We start from the raw sequence: 19,770 nt of genomic DNA on the forward strand, positions 1-19,770 counted from the left end.
TTGCTGAATTCTTCCGCTACTCCAGCACGTCAGGATAATAAAAATGTATACAACAACACATCCATCCTCTTCATTTAAATGTGGCTTCTCTCAGGAACATTTCAAAATAATAATGGAACACAAAATCCTCATTCATGACTAGAGCAATATTTGTATTTGTAGATATTTGAAGGATCAAGTGATCTCTCAAAGCTATGTTTTAGGGTTAAGCACACTAAATATAACTCGTATAATCCCCAGCCAGATTGCTGGTGGCTTCGCTTTTCTTGCTTCTATCTACACTGTGGGTTTCACCGTCCTATAGCAGCTATATGCAAGCTCGATTAAACCTCAATCAGTATAAAGCCGATTGCGTCTTATTAAAGCGTGTTCTCTAGTTTGAATGAGCTGGAAGTCGACATGGCCCTGTAGTTCCTATAGATCTGTGTATCTGATAGTGTGTGTTCTGCTGAAGCTGCACAATGTGTGGACCATTAAACAGGGAATCTGGCATTGCCAGTCAAACTCACCTAAAGCTGTTACAGAGTTGGATTAGTTTTAGCAGGGGAGGTAATTTAAGTGATTACCAACAAGATGTGTGATTTTAATCGGCTCCAAATTGGTAATAATTCCACAGTAAATTACCTTTTGTATTTCACCCGGACGCGAAGCTCCCACAGTGAGAGTATTCTGGTTCAATCAATCTCATGGTAATTTTATAATTAAACCCGGTAATGCTAACACCCGTGTGCCATGTTATTATTGTTTGCATGTCCCACCTGACTTGTAGCACAGAAATGTATTTTTTGGACTGAGATGAGCCAATATGAGCTATCTGTGGTATTTTAGGCAAATAACGTACATATTCTAATTCTAAAGCTAATCAAATCATGTAAGTATTTTTACCGGATTTACCAGATCCCCTTTAGTAAAACTAATCCCACTTAAATAGGGTTTTGATTGAGTTCCCTTCTGTAGGCTGTTCCACTGTAGCTACTTCCTTTGAAAGTACCTGATAGCATTTTCTGTGAAAAGTAAACAAACCTCTGAGACACACTCTCGTTACATCATATGTGCTAATATCACCATGGACTCAAAGTTGTTTGAGTTTCAAGATAAATACATTCAATGCTTCCTGAAATTTTGAAACGGGTAACTGTCTCACAAATGTCCATCTATGTGTCAGACTAAGCTTCTGTCCATGTTTCTAACCCTGGGTCTATCTGTGTGTCTGGTCCATGTCCTTCTTAGTGTCATTCTGTGCGTTTGTATATACATGTTTTAGTAGACTTCAGGCCATATGTGGGTCTAACTGATTCCTTGTCTGTTGGTCTCTGTGTTGGTCATTGTTGGTCAGCTTGTCTGTCTGAGTGTCTGTCCATGTTTCATTCAGTGTGTCAAAGCATTGCGCTGTAGTTTGGTCTGAGTGTAGGGCTGTAGTTTGACCTGAGTCTAAGTGATGGTCTTTACTGTTCATTGGTTCGTGTTTCGGTCTCCTAATCTGTTCAAGTGTCGGTCCTTGTGACCATTTCATGTATTCTTATTTTGTCTGTTTGTCTAGTCAGTCCTTGTTATGTTCCAAATGTGGGTCCTCCTCTCAGCTCAAGCATTGGTATCTGTGTTGGTCAATGTTTTGGCCTTTGTTTCTATTCTCCCTGTTTGTCCATGTTTTTCAGTCTATATGTCCCGATGGATTTGTTTCCTGAGCAGGGAGCTAACCCAGCCTCTGAAGAGTTAACTCTCGTTGTCAATCCCAAGCCCAGATAAAATGGGAGGATTGCATCCGGAATGGCATCCGGCGTAAAACCTGTGCTAAATCGATGGATCAAATCAAATGATCCTCTGTGGCAACAACAAACAGGGAGCAGCCGATAGAAATCAACAACAACACGTCTTGGGTGTGTTGTTCACTCCCTGGTTCAGTCCGTGGTTCATCCAGCCTGCATGTTGACCCACTTGTCAATCAGAGTCTTGGTCTATGTTTCAGTCTGAGTGCCAGTCAGAGTATTGGCTTATGTGTCCGTCTGTGTATCTGTGTTTCACTCTGAGTGTTGATCTATGGGTTGTTGTTCATGTTTCAGTCCATGTTTTGGTCTGTGTCTTGCCAGAACTTCAGCCTGTGTGTTGCTTCATGTGGCAATAAGGGTGGTAGTCAAAGTAGCACTGTTTTTGTCATTTTGACCAGAGAAAGACATGAAAAATGATGATGCATTACACATTAATGAGAATAAATGACTGGGCACCATAGCAGACACAACTTCAGAGAAGAAAATGTGTAAAAATTCCTCTTCTTTCCTCTCCTCAAGATTTATAACACATCAGTTATCCATCTATAAAGAACAAATTCAAGGTGATTGTGTAAAGTCTTTTTGTCGTAAAGATTGTGTCTTCATGTAAAGCATTATTGTTTGCTGAACTAATGACAATATTAATGAAGCAGGGGTTTAAAAAGAACATGCAACTCAGCAGCTGTGCATGCCAGAGAGACACATATTTCACTGAGGAGTTGCTGAATCAACAGCAGTTTCCTTTTTATTCTCGGAATGATGGTGTGCTTTGTTATTTTGCAGGCTGATTGAAGAGGATGAGGGTGAAGGGAAGCAGAGGCATGCTCATGGGTGGCTTTGATGCTGGTGCTTAGGATCTGTACATCATTACATCCTATCACCCTCGATCAATACTCACACACTCCCATCAGTCCACTGCATGATATGCTTACAAATTCAACCAAACCCATGATTAGTTTGAGTAATTAATAATGTTGGGATAATTATCAGTTCACAAGCGCTTCTCTAGGAATTCAGTAATTCCAGTTAAACCCATCAAACCCATCAGCTCATCAAAGCTTCAGCAGTCAGGTCCATTTATAGTAATTACCCAACAGATTAAACGAAGCTAGTTCGGCTTATTTTTCTTGTTTCACTTTATAGCGATCTGTATAGTCAGGCGCTTATGATTTGTCTGATCGTTTGCGATGGTAAAGCGTTCTCCGTTACTGTCATCTTCGGTGAAAAACCGAATGCTGCTCGTCTGTCACGTCGAGCTTCACGAGACGTCAGCGTAGCTCACCAACACTCTCCTGATTAAATCATGCGAGACGCAGAGAAGTTCCGCGCTGTCTGGTGAGAGAGAGCGCTTGGAAAGGGGTGAAGGTGTAAATAAGAAGGATGGCGTAGTGAGAACGAGGAAGAGAGAGTGTGAAAGACAGATCGATGAGTTTACATGCGTGTGAGGGGAAACAGATGGAACATTAGATGGAAAGATGATGATCGTGAAATCTGGTGATATACATTTATATATACACACACACACACACACACACACACACACACTGCAGTGAGCATAAGTGCAGCCTTATAAGTTCATTACATTCTGGGAATTTGCATCAGTGATTTGAGAGTGAATAAACTAAGTGGGTTTCAGTACAGTTTCTGGGGAAAAAGACTGATTTCTTTTAGATGACATGTGAAAGGAAAAATCCAGCAAAGCCTGCCTCTTGATAAATGTGTAGCTCTTTCTGAAAAAACATTAAATTAAATTAAATAAAAAAAAAAACATTTGTATATGAAGCAAACTAATGTCTTTGTCTTTATAGGTGTAAAAGCATCATTAAAATAATAATATATCAAATAATCTTCCAAATAGACAGAAGTATATTTAAACAGGAAGTCTGCTTGTTCTGACTACAAGTTTGTACTTGTTTCTTTTCTCTTACAGATGAAAGCAAGCTTGGACTCGAAGCTTCACCACTGCGCACCACCCGCGGTCCCGGAGTAAGAAATTCATAATCCGTTTTCTCTCTTCCCTTTCCACTACTCGTCAAATATGCATTTTACTATAGGCTTTAACTTCTGTAGTAACAGCAACTCATGCAGGCACCTTGCTATTTGAGCCAGTGTCCATGAAAAAGAAAACCAAAAATTCTGACATGGATGCAGCGTGGTTGCTGTTGGTTACAGTAGAGTTGCACCATGAAAGGTTGGGAAAGCTTCCAGGAGTCAAGAAACATCCTGATTCCCCAAAAGCTCAAAGGATGTAAACTTAAAAAAGCACTGGACAGTTAGTCTGTGACCTAATCATCTTCCTCATTATAGTGACTGTAGACCTCAATAAATAGATAGATAGATAGATAGATAGATAGATAGATAGATAGATAGATAGATAGATAGATAGATAGATAGATAGATAGATAGATAGATAGATACTTTATTCATCCCAATGGGAAGCAGCAGTATCCACAAACATAGGTAATAAGGTAATAAATACTAAAAAAAAAATATAAAAAATCATTTATAATATTTATAAACATCTATACTCCTTTATTTGATTTTTTTGCACAATGTAATTCTGTAATTCTTTTCCTTTTTCTCATTATTCCTCACCATTATGTTTATTATTGCCATTATTATACCAACCATTCTCTGCTCATGAGTCCATTATTATTTTCCACTATATACTTTCTGTACTAATTGTTTTTGCTGTCACTATTCCCTTTCTGAATTTTCATTGTACCCAGTATTTCAGCATTATTCACCAATATACTATGCCATTCATGATTATCTACTATACTCACTGTCTGCATTATGATTATCTTCCTATCCCCATTACGATTAACTGATGTACTCACTTTCCACATTATGATTCTCCACTATACTCACTTTCACTTATTCCAGTCATTTTCCCGTTATTATTACTATACTTACTATTCTCTGCTGTACTCATGATTCCATTAGACTTGTCCAATATATTTTCTATGCTCATTATCATTGTTTCACCATTCTGAATTTTTTACTGTACTTAGTATTTTATCATTATTCACCACTATGCTATGTCATTCATGATTTTCCACTACACTTACCGTCTGCATTATAATTATCCACTATTCCCCATTACAATTCATTTATGTACTGACTTTCTACATTATGATTCTTCAGTATACATTAGCTCTGCATTTTGATTCCTCACTATACTCACTTTCACTTATTCCAGTCATTTTCCCGTTATCATTTCCTGTTTATTATTGCTATTACTATACTCACTATTCTCTGCTGTACTCATGATTCCATTATTTTTGTCCACTTTATTTTCTACACTCATTCTCATTTCTGCACTCAGGTTTACCGTTCAGAATTTTCCACTGTACTTCATTAGTATTTCATTATTATTTACCACTATACTATAATGGCAGTCATGATTCTCCACTGTTACTCACTTTCCCATGATGATTCTCCAATATAATCAATTTCTGCATTTTGTTTCCACACTATACTCAATACTCCATTCTGATCCTCCATTATCCACCATTATTTCCCATTATACTTAGTTTCTGCATTTTTTTTCACACTTTATGCATTTTGATTCCACACTTTACCCAATTCTCCATTATGATTATCGACTATACTCACTGATTCTACACTCTGATTCCAACATTTACATTTATGGCATTTGGCAGACAGCCTTCCCTAGAGCGACTTACATTCATCTCATCATTTTTTTATATAACTGAGCAATTAAGGGTTAAGGCTCTTGCTCAGGGCCCAGCAGTGGCAACTCGGTAGTCCTGGAATTTGAACTTACAACTTTCCATAACCATTGATCTATCTAACAAGCTGATATATGCAAAGAATAGAATTTCACTGTAATATTGTCAGGAACAGCTGGACAGTTCCCTGCCAGGCCCAGAGAGGGCGCTGGCAGGTGAACCTTGGAAGCCTGCTTCTTTGTATGTATTTTGTGCTATGCCCTTCCCAGTATACTCACTATTTCATTGTTAGTCACTGTATTACTGTTCACAAGGTGATTATGCTCACATCCACATTCCTTTTATTATTCTGTATCATACATTTGTGTCATACTAGTTTTTTTTCTTCATTAGTTTACACTTTACTTACTTTTTCTACCCTCCTTCATTATAATGATCATGTGCACCATTGTCTATAATTCTTTTTTCTGTCATTTTTTTATGCAATACTCTCCACTCTCCACTACTCTGTCCAATATTTTTGCCTACTATACACACTATTCTGTCCATTTTCTATACATTTATCCACTTTCTGTTTGCAGTTTAGTCAACATTCTTATCATTAATCCTCACTATACACACTTTTCATTTTGTAACTCAACTCATTTATTACTCTTCATTATACTCAATATTTCCACCATTATTTTCAGATATACTCATCATACAGCCTCTTATTCAACTATGACTTTAAAGTGAGGACTAAAATGCTTTGCTATACCTGTTGAGTAAGTGTTTTGCCACTAACTGAAAATAGTAAACACACACACACACACAAGAAAGTTGATGAATTGAACCATCTGTTGTACTTATGGAGATTCCAGATCGATTTAATTTGTGTGCTAATCGCCTTCTCTATTTTGGGGGGAATGAGGATTGATTTAATTATTTAATTATCATCCTGTTTCACACGTCTTTACTAACAGGCAAGCCTCAGATTCAGCTTAATGCCAAAATCATTCAGACTTGTATAAATGGTACCAGGCACAACTGCCCTTTCAAACATTGCTTTCAAACATTATTAAGGCAAAGATGTGGAATGTTCTCCAATGGTCAAGTCAATCATCTGACCCGAATGGAACTAAACATGCATTTCACTGAAGGCCAGTTGTTCCTAGAACAAGCAGGAGTTGAAGACAGCTACAGTACAGGCATAGCATCACTAGGGAAGAAACCCAGTTTCTGGTCATGCATTGCAGGCATCAAGTGTAAAAAGTGCTGTAATTCCTACATCATTCACCCAATTTAGATTAAGACTGAATGTATGCACTTTAAGGTCCTATCATTATTTAATTTCATTTCTAGTGCACTGTAGTAGACAGCTGAAATAACTAAACATACACTGACCACATAATACATTATACATAATAATAATAACATTATGACCACCTGCCTAATATTGTGTTGGTTTCCCTTTTGCCGCCAAAACAGCCCTGACCCATCATGCACTGTGTATTCTGACACCTTTCTATCAGAACCAGCATTAACTTCTTCAGAAATCCAGCCTTCGCTCCCCACATGAATCAATGAGCCTTGACCGCCCATGACCCTGTCACCGGTTCACCACTGTTCCTTCCTTGGACCACTTTTGATAGATACTGACCACTGCAGACCGGGAACACCCCACAAGAGCTGCAGTTATGGAAATGCTCTGATCCAGTCGTCTAGCCATCACAATTTGGCCCTTGTCAAACTCGCTCAAATCCTTACGCTTGTCCATTTTTCTAACACATCAACATTGAGGACAAAATGTTCACTTGCTGTCTAATATATCCCACCCACTACCAGGTGCCATGATGAGGAGATAATCAGTGTTATTCACTTCACCTGGCACTGCTCATAATGTTATGCCTGATCGGTGTATGTACCAGATGGTAAATATCACATTATAAATGCAATACTATTTTATTATCAAACTCGTGTTTTGTAAATGTGTCTTTGCTCATGTTTCTTCACTCAGTGCTCAGAGGGGGAGTAATGTTGGTTAACACCATTGTGTGGCTTACGTTTTTCTCTGTGTCATTGAGCCTTTGCCTTTATGGTCTGGACACATTCTCTGTGCAGTTGATGCTGTTGCTCCAACTAAATGCATGAATTCTCTGTGTAGTTCTGCCTGTGTCAAGCTCAACTAGTGTTTCCTGTGCAGTGGTGTCTGTGCCTACAGTCCGTGTACTTATATATCTGTATAGTTGTGCCTACCTGGTTTTCTCTGTGCAGTTGTTCCTATGCTAATCTAAATGCTCTCATGCTTAAATGCATGGTTTCTCATTCATTCAGTTGTTCCTGTGTCTGTCTATACTCAAAACACTTCATTTCTCTGTGCTGTTATAGTTGTCTCATGTTTCTGTATTGGTGTATGATTGCCCTTGTATTATTTTCAGTCCTCTGTATGATTTTCTAGCCATTTGTTTTCTCTGTGTAATTGTTTCTCTGTGTAAACGTATTTTCTCTGTGTCGTTGTGCCTGTGTTAATCTAAGCAAATGTCCTTTTAACACTGGTTTTCTTCTTGTGCCTGTGCAAGCCAAATATATTGTGTCTCAGTGCCGTTATAATTGTCTCATGTTTATTTATTGCTGTCTGATTGTGCCTGTGTTAGTCTAAACTCTTGCTTTCTCTGTGTGTAATTGTGCCTGTGTTAGTCTAAACTCTTGCTTTCTCTGTGTGTAATTGTGCCTGTGTTAGTCTAAACTCTTGCTTTCTCTGTGTGTAATTGTGCCTGTGTTAGTCTAAACTCTTGCTTTCTCTGTGTGTAATTGTGCCTGTGTTAATCTAAACTCTTGCTTTCTCTGTGTGTAATTGTGCCTGTGTTAGTCTAAACCCTTGCTTTCTCTGTGTGTAATTGTGCCTGTGTTAGTCTAAACCCTTGCTTTCTCTGTGTGTAATTGTGCCTGTGTTAGTCTAAACTCTTGCTTTCTCTGTGTGTAATTGTGCTTGTGTTAGTCTAAACTTTTGCTTTCTCTGTGTAATTGTGCCTGTGTCAGTCTAAACCTTTGCTTTCTGCCTTAATCTAAATTCCTGTTTTGTTTGTGTGATTGCCTGTCAGTCTGATCTCTTGCTTTCTCAGTGTAATAACGCCTGTGTCTAAGTCTAAACCCGTGTTTTCTCACCGCAGTTGTGCCTGTGCTAATCTAAAACCTTTCTGTGATCATGCCTTTTCCATACATTTCTCTGTATCTCATGCATACAGTATCTCTGTACAATTGTAAAGTGTTATATTCTCTGTGTAATTTTGCCTGTGCCAATCTAAGAGTATCATTTCTCCGTGCTGCTGCGGCTGTCTCATGTTAAACCCTAAGTTTCTTAGTGTCATTGTGCCTGTGCCAATCTAAGCGCATCAGAACAGTGCATTTATTTGGCTGGAAGGAGAAAATGTGTTCAGTCTGTTCTCTCTTCTCCAGCTATGTCTGCCATATCCGGGGAAAAAAAGGCAGAACAGATGTCCGCAAACTTGTAAAAGAGCCACACTTATACTCCTCTCCTGCACTGATACTGGCAAGGAGCTAATTTTGCGAAAAAACTTAATACATGGCCATGTGGTTGAGTTAAATGTTATTTCACAACTCTTTTTTTGTTGTGTATGTGTGTGTTAGAGAAGCTCAAATGCGTTTGTGTCTGAGTCTGACTTTGGCTGTCTAGACTGAATCGGAGCTCTGTTGATTGATGAGCCTCTCTCACCTTTTTTTCTCCCTTTAACTCTCCCATAATAACACTGGCATCTCCTTACTCATCTGTTCATCCCAAACCAGAGAGCCAGAGGATCACCTCTCGCCTCATCAGTGTGAAAGCTGTCTGATAACAAGCACCCACCCTCCTTCATTATCATATCGGAGCAATGAGACATGACCGGCTCAGACATTTTAACACTAGTCCTCAGTGTCGGGGTTCAGCGAAATTTTCACAAAGCTGATCTGATTTCGGACTAGGTGTTCCAGAAGTGTGAAATTGTCCCCTATTAATAGCTAAAGATCACCTAGGTTGTTGATTTTTTTTTTTTTTTTTTTTTTTTTTTTTTTTAAATACAATTTTCCATCTTCCATCATCTTGGCAGCCTTCCAGTCAATTCCTACAATATTGATTTCAATATTTTAAGCATTCAGGATAGTGAGTGCACAGCAAACAGAGGCAGACTTGTGAATATTGACAGCCATACTTTTTATTCTAACCTTGTACTTTTGTGTTGGCAGCCTCTCAGCAGTTCACATGTCAACTGTCTCTCTCACATGCTCTTGTTTTCTACCTCCTTTTTTATTTTTTTTTTTATTTTTTACTCTTTCCTGCTTTTTATTAAATATATATATATTTTATCCCTTCCACTCTATCGTAATACTTCTTATTTATTTATCCCGTTTTGTTGCTTTTATCCTTTCTCTGATTCATTTATTTTTCTAAGTAGTCAAATGGTTTTGATAATAATGATTTATTCTCACTGAGTAGTAGGCTTTGATTATTAAAGGAAACAAACACACACAAAAAAAAAAACCACTCAGGATGAGGAAAACAAGAGCAGAGCTGGAATAATTCACAGCAAATTGTCTGCAGCCTCAGTTAACTACCCTACAATCTTGTGCTTTCTCTTTGCTTGACCTAGACGGATGCTATGCTCTCTTTCAGGTGTGTGTGTGTGTGTGTGTGTGTGTGTGTGTGTGTGTGTGTGTGTGTGTGTGTGTGTGTGTGTGTGTGTGTGTGTGTGTGTGTGTGTGTGTGTAGACTGCTTCACAACATAGCGATAACAGTGGACAGTTTGTGATAAGGATTAGCTGTTTTCGATCCATCATTGTGAGAAGTGCCAGAGCCTTGCTGGGTTGTGATTAACCAAACTGCTCCGAGAAATTTGAAAGAGACTCTGGAGTTTCAGGATGACCGCAGGATCGCAGAATTTCAATAGCTCTATAAACAGTCCTGCTTTATATTAACATGTTAATGAGTTATTTATCTTAAAGGTAACGATACTACAACCGATCAACACAATAAATGGGGCTGGTATGACAGATTAAATAGAATTAAAACCACAGTAAAGACATTGAATATGATGTGCATTATATGCCTTTTATACATTTGAATGATTATTGTAATGTACAAGTTTGCCGTTTGTGTGTGTTTTCTAATTATAACGACCGTTTATTTAACAGGCCTTATTATACATTTATAACCATGTTATACATGTATAATTACGTTTACATAGTAGTTCATTTCACTGACTACTATAAACATGGCTTGTTCCCTCTTATTTTTGTCCTTTAAGATCTCTTTTTGGTTAATTAGACAGTAACATGCACCTTGAAACCAGAAAACAGAACACCGACAAAGTATGCAAACTCAAGGAAAGAAATTCTATCCTCTGAGCCATGTAGTTTTCTCTAGCCCTAGCTGCATGTAAATCCTCCTCTACTGAATATGAACTCATCACTGGTTAAGTGTGTATCATTCTTATATATTAACATGGACATTGTTTAAGATCCTGAGAGTCCCCCATGACTAAACAAAAAAGGACAGGAAATTCTGTTTAAAATGTTATATATCAGCCAAAAAAAAGAAAGCTGAAATCACCAGAGTGGTATTTTAAACCTCCAGAGAGTCATTGCTTAATACACAGTCCTCCGCTCCAGCTCACTTCGGCCATGCAATAATGAAACTGGCCCGTACCCATGGAGCTGAGCCAGTTTCATTATTACACTGCCACATTCACCTACTCCTTGTATTTATTTTTAACAGAGAGGAAGAGGGGGAAAAAAATGATAAAAGTACCACAGGGATCTGAATATATATCTGTTTGACCATTTCGGTAACCTTTGCTTTATTGGACTGCTCTCTAAAGAAGTGCAGTTTTGAAATGTGGTTTTGCTGATGTGGCGTCTCCCCGCGGTCTGCCGTGGCCCCTCCGGCTCTGATGAGGAAAAAAACGCGAGTACCGAAACTCGCTGCGTGAAACTCGCAAGGCTTCTGTACGGATTCCGTTTGATCTGCATTATTCATTATATTAATGACCCCATTAAGATGCTGAAGCTGATGACTGTATCAGTGCTCAGCCGTGTGGGTGTGCGGAGGAGGTTGTGTTTTTATAAAAGCTTATCTTTTTTGTTAATAGACACAATATGGAAGAGGAGGATAGCAAAATAATAAAAAAAAAACAGGCTGAAAGGGAAATATCCTGTTTTTTAAAAAAAAAAAACAAAAAAAAAAAACGGTTCCCTCTTTGCTGTATTTTGGCATCATTGTCGTAACGCCAAGTGCAGATGCTCGCTATGCTTTATATGCTTGTGGCTGTTGTTCATGAAACAAACGTGTGTTCGTTGCATATGTTAATTCGGTCTTTCTGTCATTCTCTCAGCTCTCGCTCTCTCAGCTGGCTGTGTCTTCGCACTTCCCAACTCGGAGCCACACGACGGGGTCGTCATGGCAACAGCAGCTTCCCGCTCCACTCGCTCTCTCCCCGATGGCGTCGGCCCACCAGCTGTCACACGTCGTAAGATTTCCTCCCACACACTCGTGCAACAACACACAAAACATACCTAAAAAGAACAAAGTGTACACTAACGCTCGTACACACGAGCACAGAAAGGTGGTTTGTTACACTATAGCAACATACAGTAGTACTGAAAAAAAAGTTGCTTACACATCCGTATTAGTATGTACAAGCCAAGATCTTGGCAGAGAACAATTTCTACACTCACACACAGACAGGCTCAGATCTATAGGCAGATCCATACCAAAGTTAGAGTGTCTTCATTATTATCTTCCGCTGGCTCGTTCTTTTTCGTTCCTTTTATGGAGAGATGAGTCTCTTCTACCACATTTAATGTGGATCGTGGGACTGTCAGACAGCCGCTTTGCAGAAATCTTGGGCTAATGAGACCCCTAATGAGCAATCCAAAGGTGGTGAAGACAAGGCGAAAGTCCCTGAGATACCACAAGGAGAAACTTTTACTTAAACCGAAAACTTTCATTATAAGGAATAAAATGAACCTAGAAAGTCTTACAGAGAATGTATTGAAGCAGCACGCGTTTATTAGAGGATGTTGGACGTACGAGGTTCCATGTGCCGGGTGCAGACATAAACGTAACTGCGGTGCGACTTGGCATTGACTACAGTTAAGAAAACTGCTTAAAGAAATTTGAGACGGTGCTGAAATACAAAACAAACGTAACACCAGCAGCTTAAGCCTGCATTTATTAGCACTATATTTTCACTCAAGGAATTGTTAAAGCCTGCACAGCAAAGTCCCTAGTTTTCAGATAACGCCTAGAGTGCTAAATTCATTCCTGCAGTGTTTAATTCATGCTTTGCAAAGCTCTATTACCTCTGATAATAATCAAATTGTGTTTAGCGAGATTTATGACCGCTGTAGGTGTTCGGCATCGACAGCTGGTGTTTAATACAAGGAGTTGTGCTGCATATGGTGTTTCAGTTCTAACTTACTAAGTTAGTAAAGAAACCCAGTTGGGAGTAATGTTATAGGATGATGAGAACAATGAAGGAAATGTGTGATGCGATGCAGAATCATTGATATACCCCTGAGGGATGATTATTTACCATTAACTTCTCACACTGAAGTGTTTTATTCCTCTTAGACCACAGCAATTTTCCAACACCAGCAAACATCATACCTTTAATTTCTTATTCCTTTATGCAGAATGTCTAATATTTAATAAAAAAAAACGTAATATTTTATGTGAAATTAAATTTGTCTGTTTCCTGCTTGTTTCCTGTCTACTTCCTTGTTTTCTGCTTCATTCCTGGCTACTTCCTTGTTTCCTGGTTGTTTCCTGTCTACTTCCTTGTTTTCTGCTTTGTTCCTGGCTACTTCCTTGTTTCCTGCTTGATTCCTGGCTTCTTCTTTGTTTTTCGTGATTGGTTCCTTGCTACTTACTTGTTCCTTGCTTGTTTCAAGCTTCTTCCTTGTTTTCTGCTTGGTTCCTTGCTACTTCCTTGTTTTCTGCCTGGTTCCTGGCTACTTCCTTGTTCCTTGCTTGTTTCAAGCTTCTTCCTGGTTTCTTGCTTGTTTTCAGGCTTCTTTCTTTTTCCATGCTTGGTTCTTGGTTAATTCATTGTTTTCTGCTTGGTTCTTGGCTACTTCCTTGTTCCCTGCTTGGTTATTGGTTACTTCCTTGTTCCCTGCTTGTTTCCAGGCTACTTCCTTGTTTTCTGCTTGTTTCCAGGCCTCTTCCTTGTTCCCTGCTGTTTCCTGTCTACTTCCTTGTTTCCCGCTTGTTTCCTGGCTACTTTCTTGTTTCCTGCTTGTTTCCTGGCTACCTCCTTGCTTCCTGCTTGTAATATAGCAGCTATAAACAGTTATTCCACCACGGTCCTCATTTTTTTTCCCCTCACTTCCAGTTAATAAGATAACATGCAGCTTGTCATGTCACCACATGAAAGCTCCAAACCCTTGTACTGAAGAGTTTCCTGTGTCAGAAAACAAACAGAATATTCCTTTAATTCCATTGCCGAACAGTATTTTCATACCTCATATTTCACGTGACGTTGAGCGTCTGCTATTCTTGTCTCGGAAAAATAACATTTCACAACAAGCTCTTTAATATTCTTCGCTGTCACAAGCGTGCTGTTTTAATACCAAATGAATCACTGCCTTCTGACAACATAGACCCGAGAATTCAACTGTGCTTTGTTTATAAATATGCTTTAAACGTGTGAACATGTATGAGATTCACACACCAAGCTTTCTTTGACATACTGACATTTTTTTTTTCATGATTATGGAATAATATTGCACTGTTTAAGAACCCAGCTACAACCTCGAAAAAATAAATAAATAAAGTTCTGTATGTTTCAGAGCTTTGCACATATAAAATTTTTACTTTTTGACTTGTGTTACTTTAGCTTACTTTACCAAGCTGCTGCTATACACTGAGTGCTATAAACTCCAAAGAGCTTTTTTTACTCCCAGGATTCTTCAAAGTCATGTAATAGTTCTTTACATGATCTTTTACACTCTTCCTGTTTTTCTTACCCTCCTGCAATTCTGATCTCTCTCTCTCTCTCTCTCTCCCACTCATCTTCCCATCCATTTCTCTTTACATCTCTTTCCAATCCACCATTTTTCTCTCATTGATTTAAGGAGCTTTAATTTGCAACGGGTAGCAATACAAATACATAATCTGTCATAAACAAATACATAAATACATAAGCTGTCCGCGGGGCTCTGTGTGTCTTTGAGACCAATTATCATGATCTGTCTGGCTCAATGTCAGCACAGGGGGAAAAGGCTTCTGTTATGCCGTCTTGCAGTGTTGTGTATAGACGTACCAGAAACTGCTTTCACGAGGATGAATCTGATTTGAAATCTGATGATAGGGCTGAATCTGCTAGCATGCCGATACTTAAACCGACTATTCAGTATCTCATCGTATCACTGATTCAAATGATACGCGATGAACTTTGATTAGAATACGATGTTGTTCTACTGTTTATTTATGAATCATGATGACAGTCATGTGAAAAAGAAAGCGCACCCTCTTGAATTCTGTGGTGTTATGTTTCAGGTCAATAATAAAAATCATTCGGTCCTTAAAGTGAGAAAGTCTTAAAATGAGATACATATAAATACAACACATGCAATGACAAAAAAAAAAAAGAATGCCCACCAACCTCAATGAACTAAAACAATGCTGAAAAGCAAAGTGGGCCAAAATAAATTCCACAACAATCTGAGAGACTGATGAAGTCCTATAGAAAATGATTACTTCATATTATTGCTACTAAGGATATACAGGTGATTGAAACATGGGGTGTACTTAGTTTTTCACACATGGCTTCTCCATTTGGCTTCATTCTTGTTAAATAAATAATGGCATGATGTCATTTGTTTTGTTCATCTACATATCAGACCTGCTATGGACCAGATGATTTGTACTATACGTCATGTTGGAACAGGAAGGGGTCATCCCCAAACTGTTCCCACAAAGGGAGCATGAAATTGTCCAAAATGTCTTGGTATACTGAAGCATTAAGAGTTCCTTTCACTGAAACTAAGAGGCCAAGCCCAACTCCTGAAAAACAACCCCACACCATAATCCCCCCTCCACCAAACTTTACACTTGGCACAATGCAGTCAGGAAAGTACCGTTCTCCTGGCAACCGCCAAATCTTGACTCATCCATCGTATTTCCAGACAGAGAAGCTTTATTGATCACTCCAGAAAACATGTTTCCACTGCTCTAGAGTAAAGTGGCAGCGTGCTTTACACCACTGCATCCGACGCTTTGCATTGCACTTGGTGATGTAAGGCTTGGATGCAGCTGCTTGCCCATGAAAAGCCATTCCATGAAGCTCTCTAAGCACTGTTCTTGAGCTAATCCTAAGGCCACACGAAGTTTGGAGGTCTGTAGCTATGGACTCTGCATGGGAAAGTTGCCAACTTCTGCACACTTTATGCCTCAGCACGCGCTGACGAAATTTCACAAATAGACTTATTGCACAGGTGGCAACCTATCATGCTACCACACTTGAATTCACTGAGCTCCTGAGAGCAACCCAGTCTTTCAAAAATGTTTGTAGAAGCAGTCTGCATGCCTAGGTACTTGATTTTATACACATGTGGCCATGGAAGTAATTGGAACACCTGAGTTCAATGATTTGGAGAGGTGTCCCAAAACTTTTCGCAATATAGTGTCATTTGTTGTTCTTCTGAGGTTGTATTTACCTAAATTTTAGACCTGCTAAGGACCAGATGTTTCATGTCCTGATACGTAAAACCATAGAATTCACAAGGGTGTACTTTCTTTTTCACATGGCTGTATGTAGAGAACGACTAATTTTAATTAGTCAAATCACCTTGCATTGTAATTCATTATTTGAATTATTTGTACACACTAGTTGTCTATTGTTTTTTCGATATACTTCATTCACGACTTTTGTTGCATCACTTTAAATGTCACTGACATTTAAATTAATGCATCAGTTCAAACATCTGAGCATTACATCTTTAGAATCTGAGGTGATGTACAATACACTATAGTGCCAAACGTTTTGGGACATCTGCCCTTACATGCACATGAATGTAATATGGAGTTGGCCCGCCCTTTGCAGCTATAACAGCTTCAAATCTTCTGGGAAGGCTTTCCACAAGGTTAAGGAGTGTGTTTATGGGAATTTTTGACCATACCACTAGAAGCGCGTTTGTGAGGTCAGGCACTGATGTTGGACGAGAAGGCCTGGCTCAAAGTCTCTGCTCTAATTCATCCCTAAGGTGTTCTATCAGGTTGAGGTTAGGACTCTGTGAAGTTTCTCCACACCAAACTCACTCATCCATGTCTTTATGGACCAGTCATGTTGGAACAGGAAGGGGTCATCCCCAAACTGTTCCACAAAGTTGGGAGCATGAAATTGTCCAAGATGTCTTGGTATGCTGAAGCATTAAGAGTTCCTTTCACTGGAACTAAGGGGCCAAGCCCAACCCCTGAAAAACAACACCTGAATTTAATGATTTGGAGAGGTGTCCCAAAACCTTTGGTATTATATACTGTATGCCATTTGTTGTTCATCTGAGGTTGTTTTTACCTAAATTTAAGACCTGCTATCTGAGTTCTGGGCAAATCACCTTGCATTGTCATTCATTATATGAATTATTTGTACACACTAGTTCTCTATTGTTTTTTTCAATATAATAATTTATTTTTGTCACTGACATTTAAATCAGTGCATCAGTTCAAACATCTGAGCATCTGAACATCCTTAGTATCTGATGTGATGTATAATACACTATATTGCCAAAGGTTTTGGGACACCTGACTTTACATGCACATGAATGTAATATGGAGTTGACCTGCCCTTTGCAGCTATAACAGCTTCAACTCTTCTGGGAAGGTTTTCCACAAGGTTTAGGAGTGTGTTTATGGGAATTTTCCCAAAGGGGTTCTATCATGTGGAGGTCAGGACTCTGTGAAGTTCCTCCACACCAAACTCACTCATCCATGTCTTTATGGACCTTGCTTTGTGCACTGGTGTGCAGTCATGTTGGAACAGGAAGGGGGTCATCCCCAAAATGTTCCAACAAAGTTGGTATGCTGAAGCATCAAGAGTTCCTTTCACTGGAACTAAGGGGCCAATTCTAACCCCTGAAAAACAACACTTGAATTCAATGATTTGGAGGGGTGTCCCAAAACCTTTGGCAATATCGTGTATGTGTGTGAAAAAAATTCCCCCAGTTTCAACCAGTGCTGATTTATTATGGATACCATTTGAACTGACTTTCAGGGTGACTCACAGCAAAAGTCCAAAAAGTACAATTTTCTCCTGTGACTCAAAAAGTATATGTTTTTTTTTTATTTAACCAAAATATCCTATAATCTGTAGTTTTAACTTTGCTGAAATTAAAGTAAACTGAATAAGTCTTCACAGCTTAGTAGCTTAGTCAGTAGATCATTTGGTGAAACAAATGTTAGAAAACAATAAAATAGCTGGACAGAAGTTAAAATACATTTTCTTTTCTTTTTTTTTTCTACTGATAATATTTTTCTCTATATTTTTAGACTGAAAGATTTTTTACAGGATAAACACTACCTTTTTCCAAAAACTTCAAAATGAAATATTTGAATATTTTGATGTAGTAAAGGTGTTAAAAACTTTTTCACATCTTCGGGTGAATGTTTCCAATGTTTAGCTTGTTATAATGTTTGGTGAAAGACAGGATACAACTGTGTTCATTTTTTTTGCTCTTCGTAATCATAATCTGAGGCCATAGTGGGGGTCAATACACATGCAGACACAGTTCATCGAGGATATTCTAATGAAAAACTAGTTGTTGTTGTTGATGATGATCTTTCGGCTGCTCCCTACATGCATGAGGGGTTGCCACAGCGGACCAACTGTTCCGCACAACAACTTGGCACAGGTTTTACGCCGGATGCCCTTCCTGGCGCAACCCTCCCATTTTTATCCGGGCTTGGGACCGGCAATGCAAACAGTGGCTGGGGTGGGGGCACTGGCTGGGAATCGAACCCTGGCCTTCCACATGGCAGGCGAGAAACCTACCACTGAGCCACCAGTGCCCTATTCTAATGAAAAACTAGTAAAAAAAAAAGGCTCAGTTGAGATACGGCTAGACATAGAACAGGTGAACGCAGTCAGGTAACAGCGCAGTAAAAGGACAGGCCTAAAACTAAACAACAAACAAACTTAGTTTTTCCAAAAGCTAAATATTTAAATATTGTGATGTAGTAAAGGTATATAAACATTTTCACATCTGCTAGTATTCCAATGGGAGATTTATTTTTCCCTGGTCCAGGTGCCAAGTTCAGAAATAGATGTTATCCATTATAACTATAGATATTGTTTTAACAGTAACTCTCTTTGGTAGCTGCTGAGCACATGAACATGTGAGTCAATGCTGTAATGAAGTTTCAGGTTAAACTCCCTGTTTATTATTAATTTCCACATTTTAGCCGTAAATGCTAGGAATTATGCAGTTCATTGAAAGCAATTGGAAATGTCTGAATCTAAAAACGTAGATCGATCTGTTGAACATTTAAATATTTGGTTAATGTTGCTGCTCTGTTTGGTAAGCTTAGTTGTGTGTGTGTGTAGTCAGCAAGGGTCACACACTTCTACGCACTCTTAGACCCATGTTCCTCAGGGTTTTAAAGCAGTACACACACAAGCGCACTTCAGGATGTGCTTTATAAATAAATGACTTGCTCACTTACACACACTCATAAAGAATGTTGCTGCTGTGTGTGGAGCGTTTGAGCAGAAGGGCTCAGACCTGTAATCTCAAGGTGTCAGTGCGCTTCTGTTTACTTCTGCACTTCTGGAAGTTTTCGGCTGGCCTTTGTACTTCTGAAAGCCCCTCTGGATATGATGCAAACCTTTTTAATAATCACTGTTTTTGAACATTGTACACCTGAAACAAACTATGTGTTGCTCTGCAATTTTCCAGAACAGATTTTGCATTGATATCATATTATATATGCGAACGGATGTGGTATTAATGTATCTTTTTGTGTGTGTGTGTGTCAGGTGCATCCTCCTGTTGGCATAGCACACCTAGAAGTCAGTGCGATGGAGAGAGAGGGACTGAGGGATGCCCCAGAGGAAGAGTGTGATCTACACGAACTGACCTTCACCCCTGTCCATGCTCCTGTCATCACACTGGGAACACACACATCTGGGTTCGTATTACACACACAAACACACACACACACACACACGCTTTAACACACACACATAACTTTGGAATCAATGCATTTAATAACACGGAATCCATTTTGCTGTAGTTCCATACAGACAATTATTCTAATACAATGCCAGTGTTGTGCC

General features: G+C 39.0%; 1 protein-coding gene across 2 annotated transcripts in view; it reads left to right on the forward strand.

Moving 5' to 3' along the window:
- nphp4 (nephronophthisis 4) overlaps positions 1–19,770 on the forward strand; it is a 189,503-nt gene that overhangs the window by 102,623 nt on the left and 67,110 nt on the right. For both annotated transcript variants that reach the window (XM_058390447.1, XM_058390446.1), the window contains 3 exons: positions 3,697–3,752; positions 11,827–11,961; positions 19,471–19,622. In XM_058390447.1, coding sequence (XP_058246430.1) covers positions 3,697–3,752; positions 11,827–11,961; positions 19,471–19,622 — 343 coding nt within the window. The remainder of the gene's footprint in view (positions 1–3,696; positions 3,753–11,826; positions 11,962–19,470; positions 19,623–19,770) is intronic.

This window comes from Hemibagrus wyckioides, linkage group LG05, assembly GCF_019097595.1.
Source record: "Hemibagrus wyckioides isolate EC202008001 linkage group LG05, SWU_Hwy_1.0, whole genome shotgun sequence".
NCBI classification, from domain to species: domain Eukaryota; kingdom Metazoa; phylum Chordata; class Actinopteri; order Siluriformes; family Bagridae; genus Hemibagrus; species Hemibagrus wyckioides.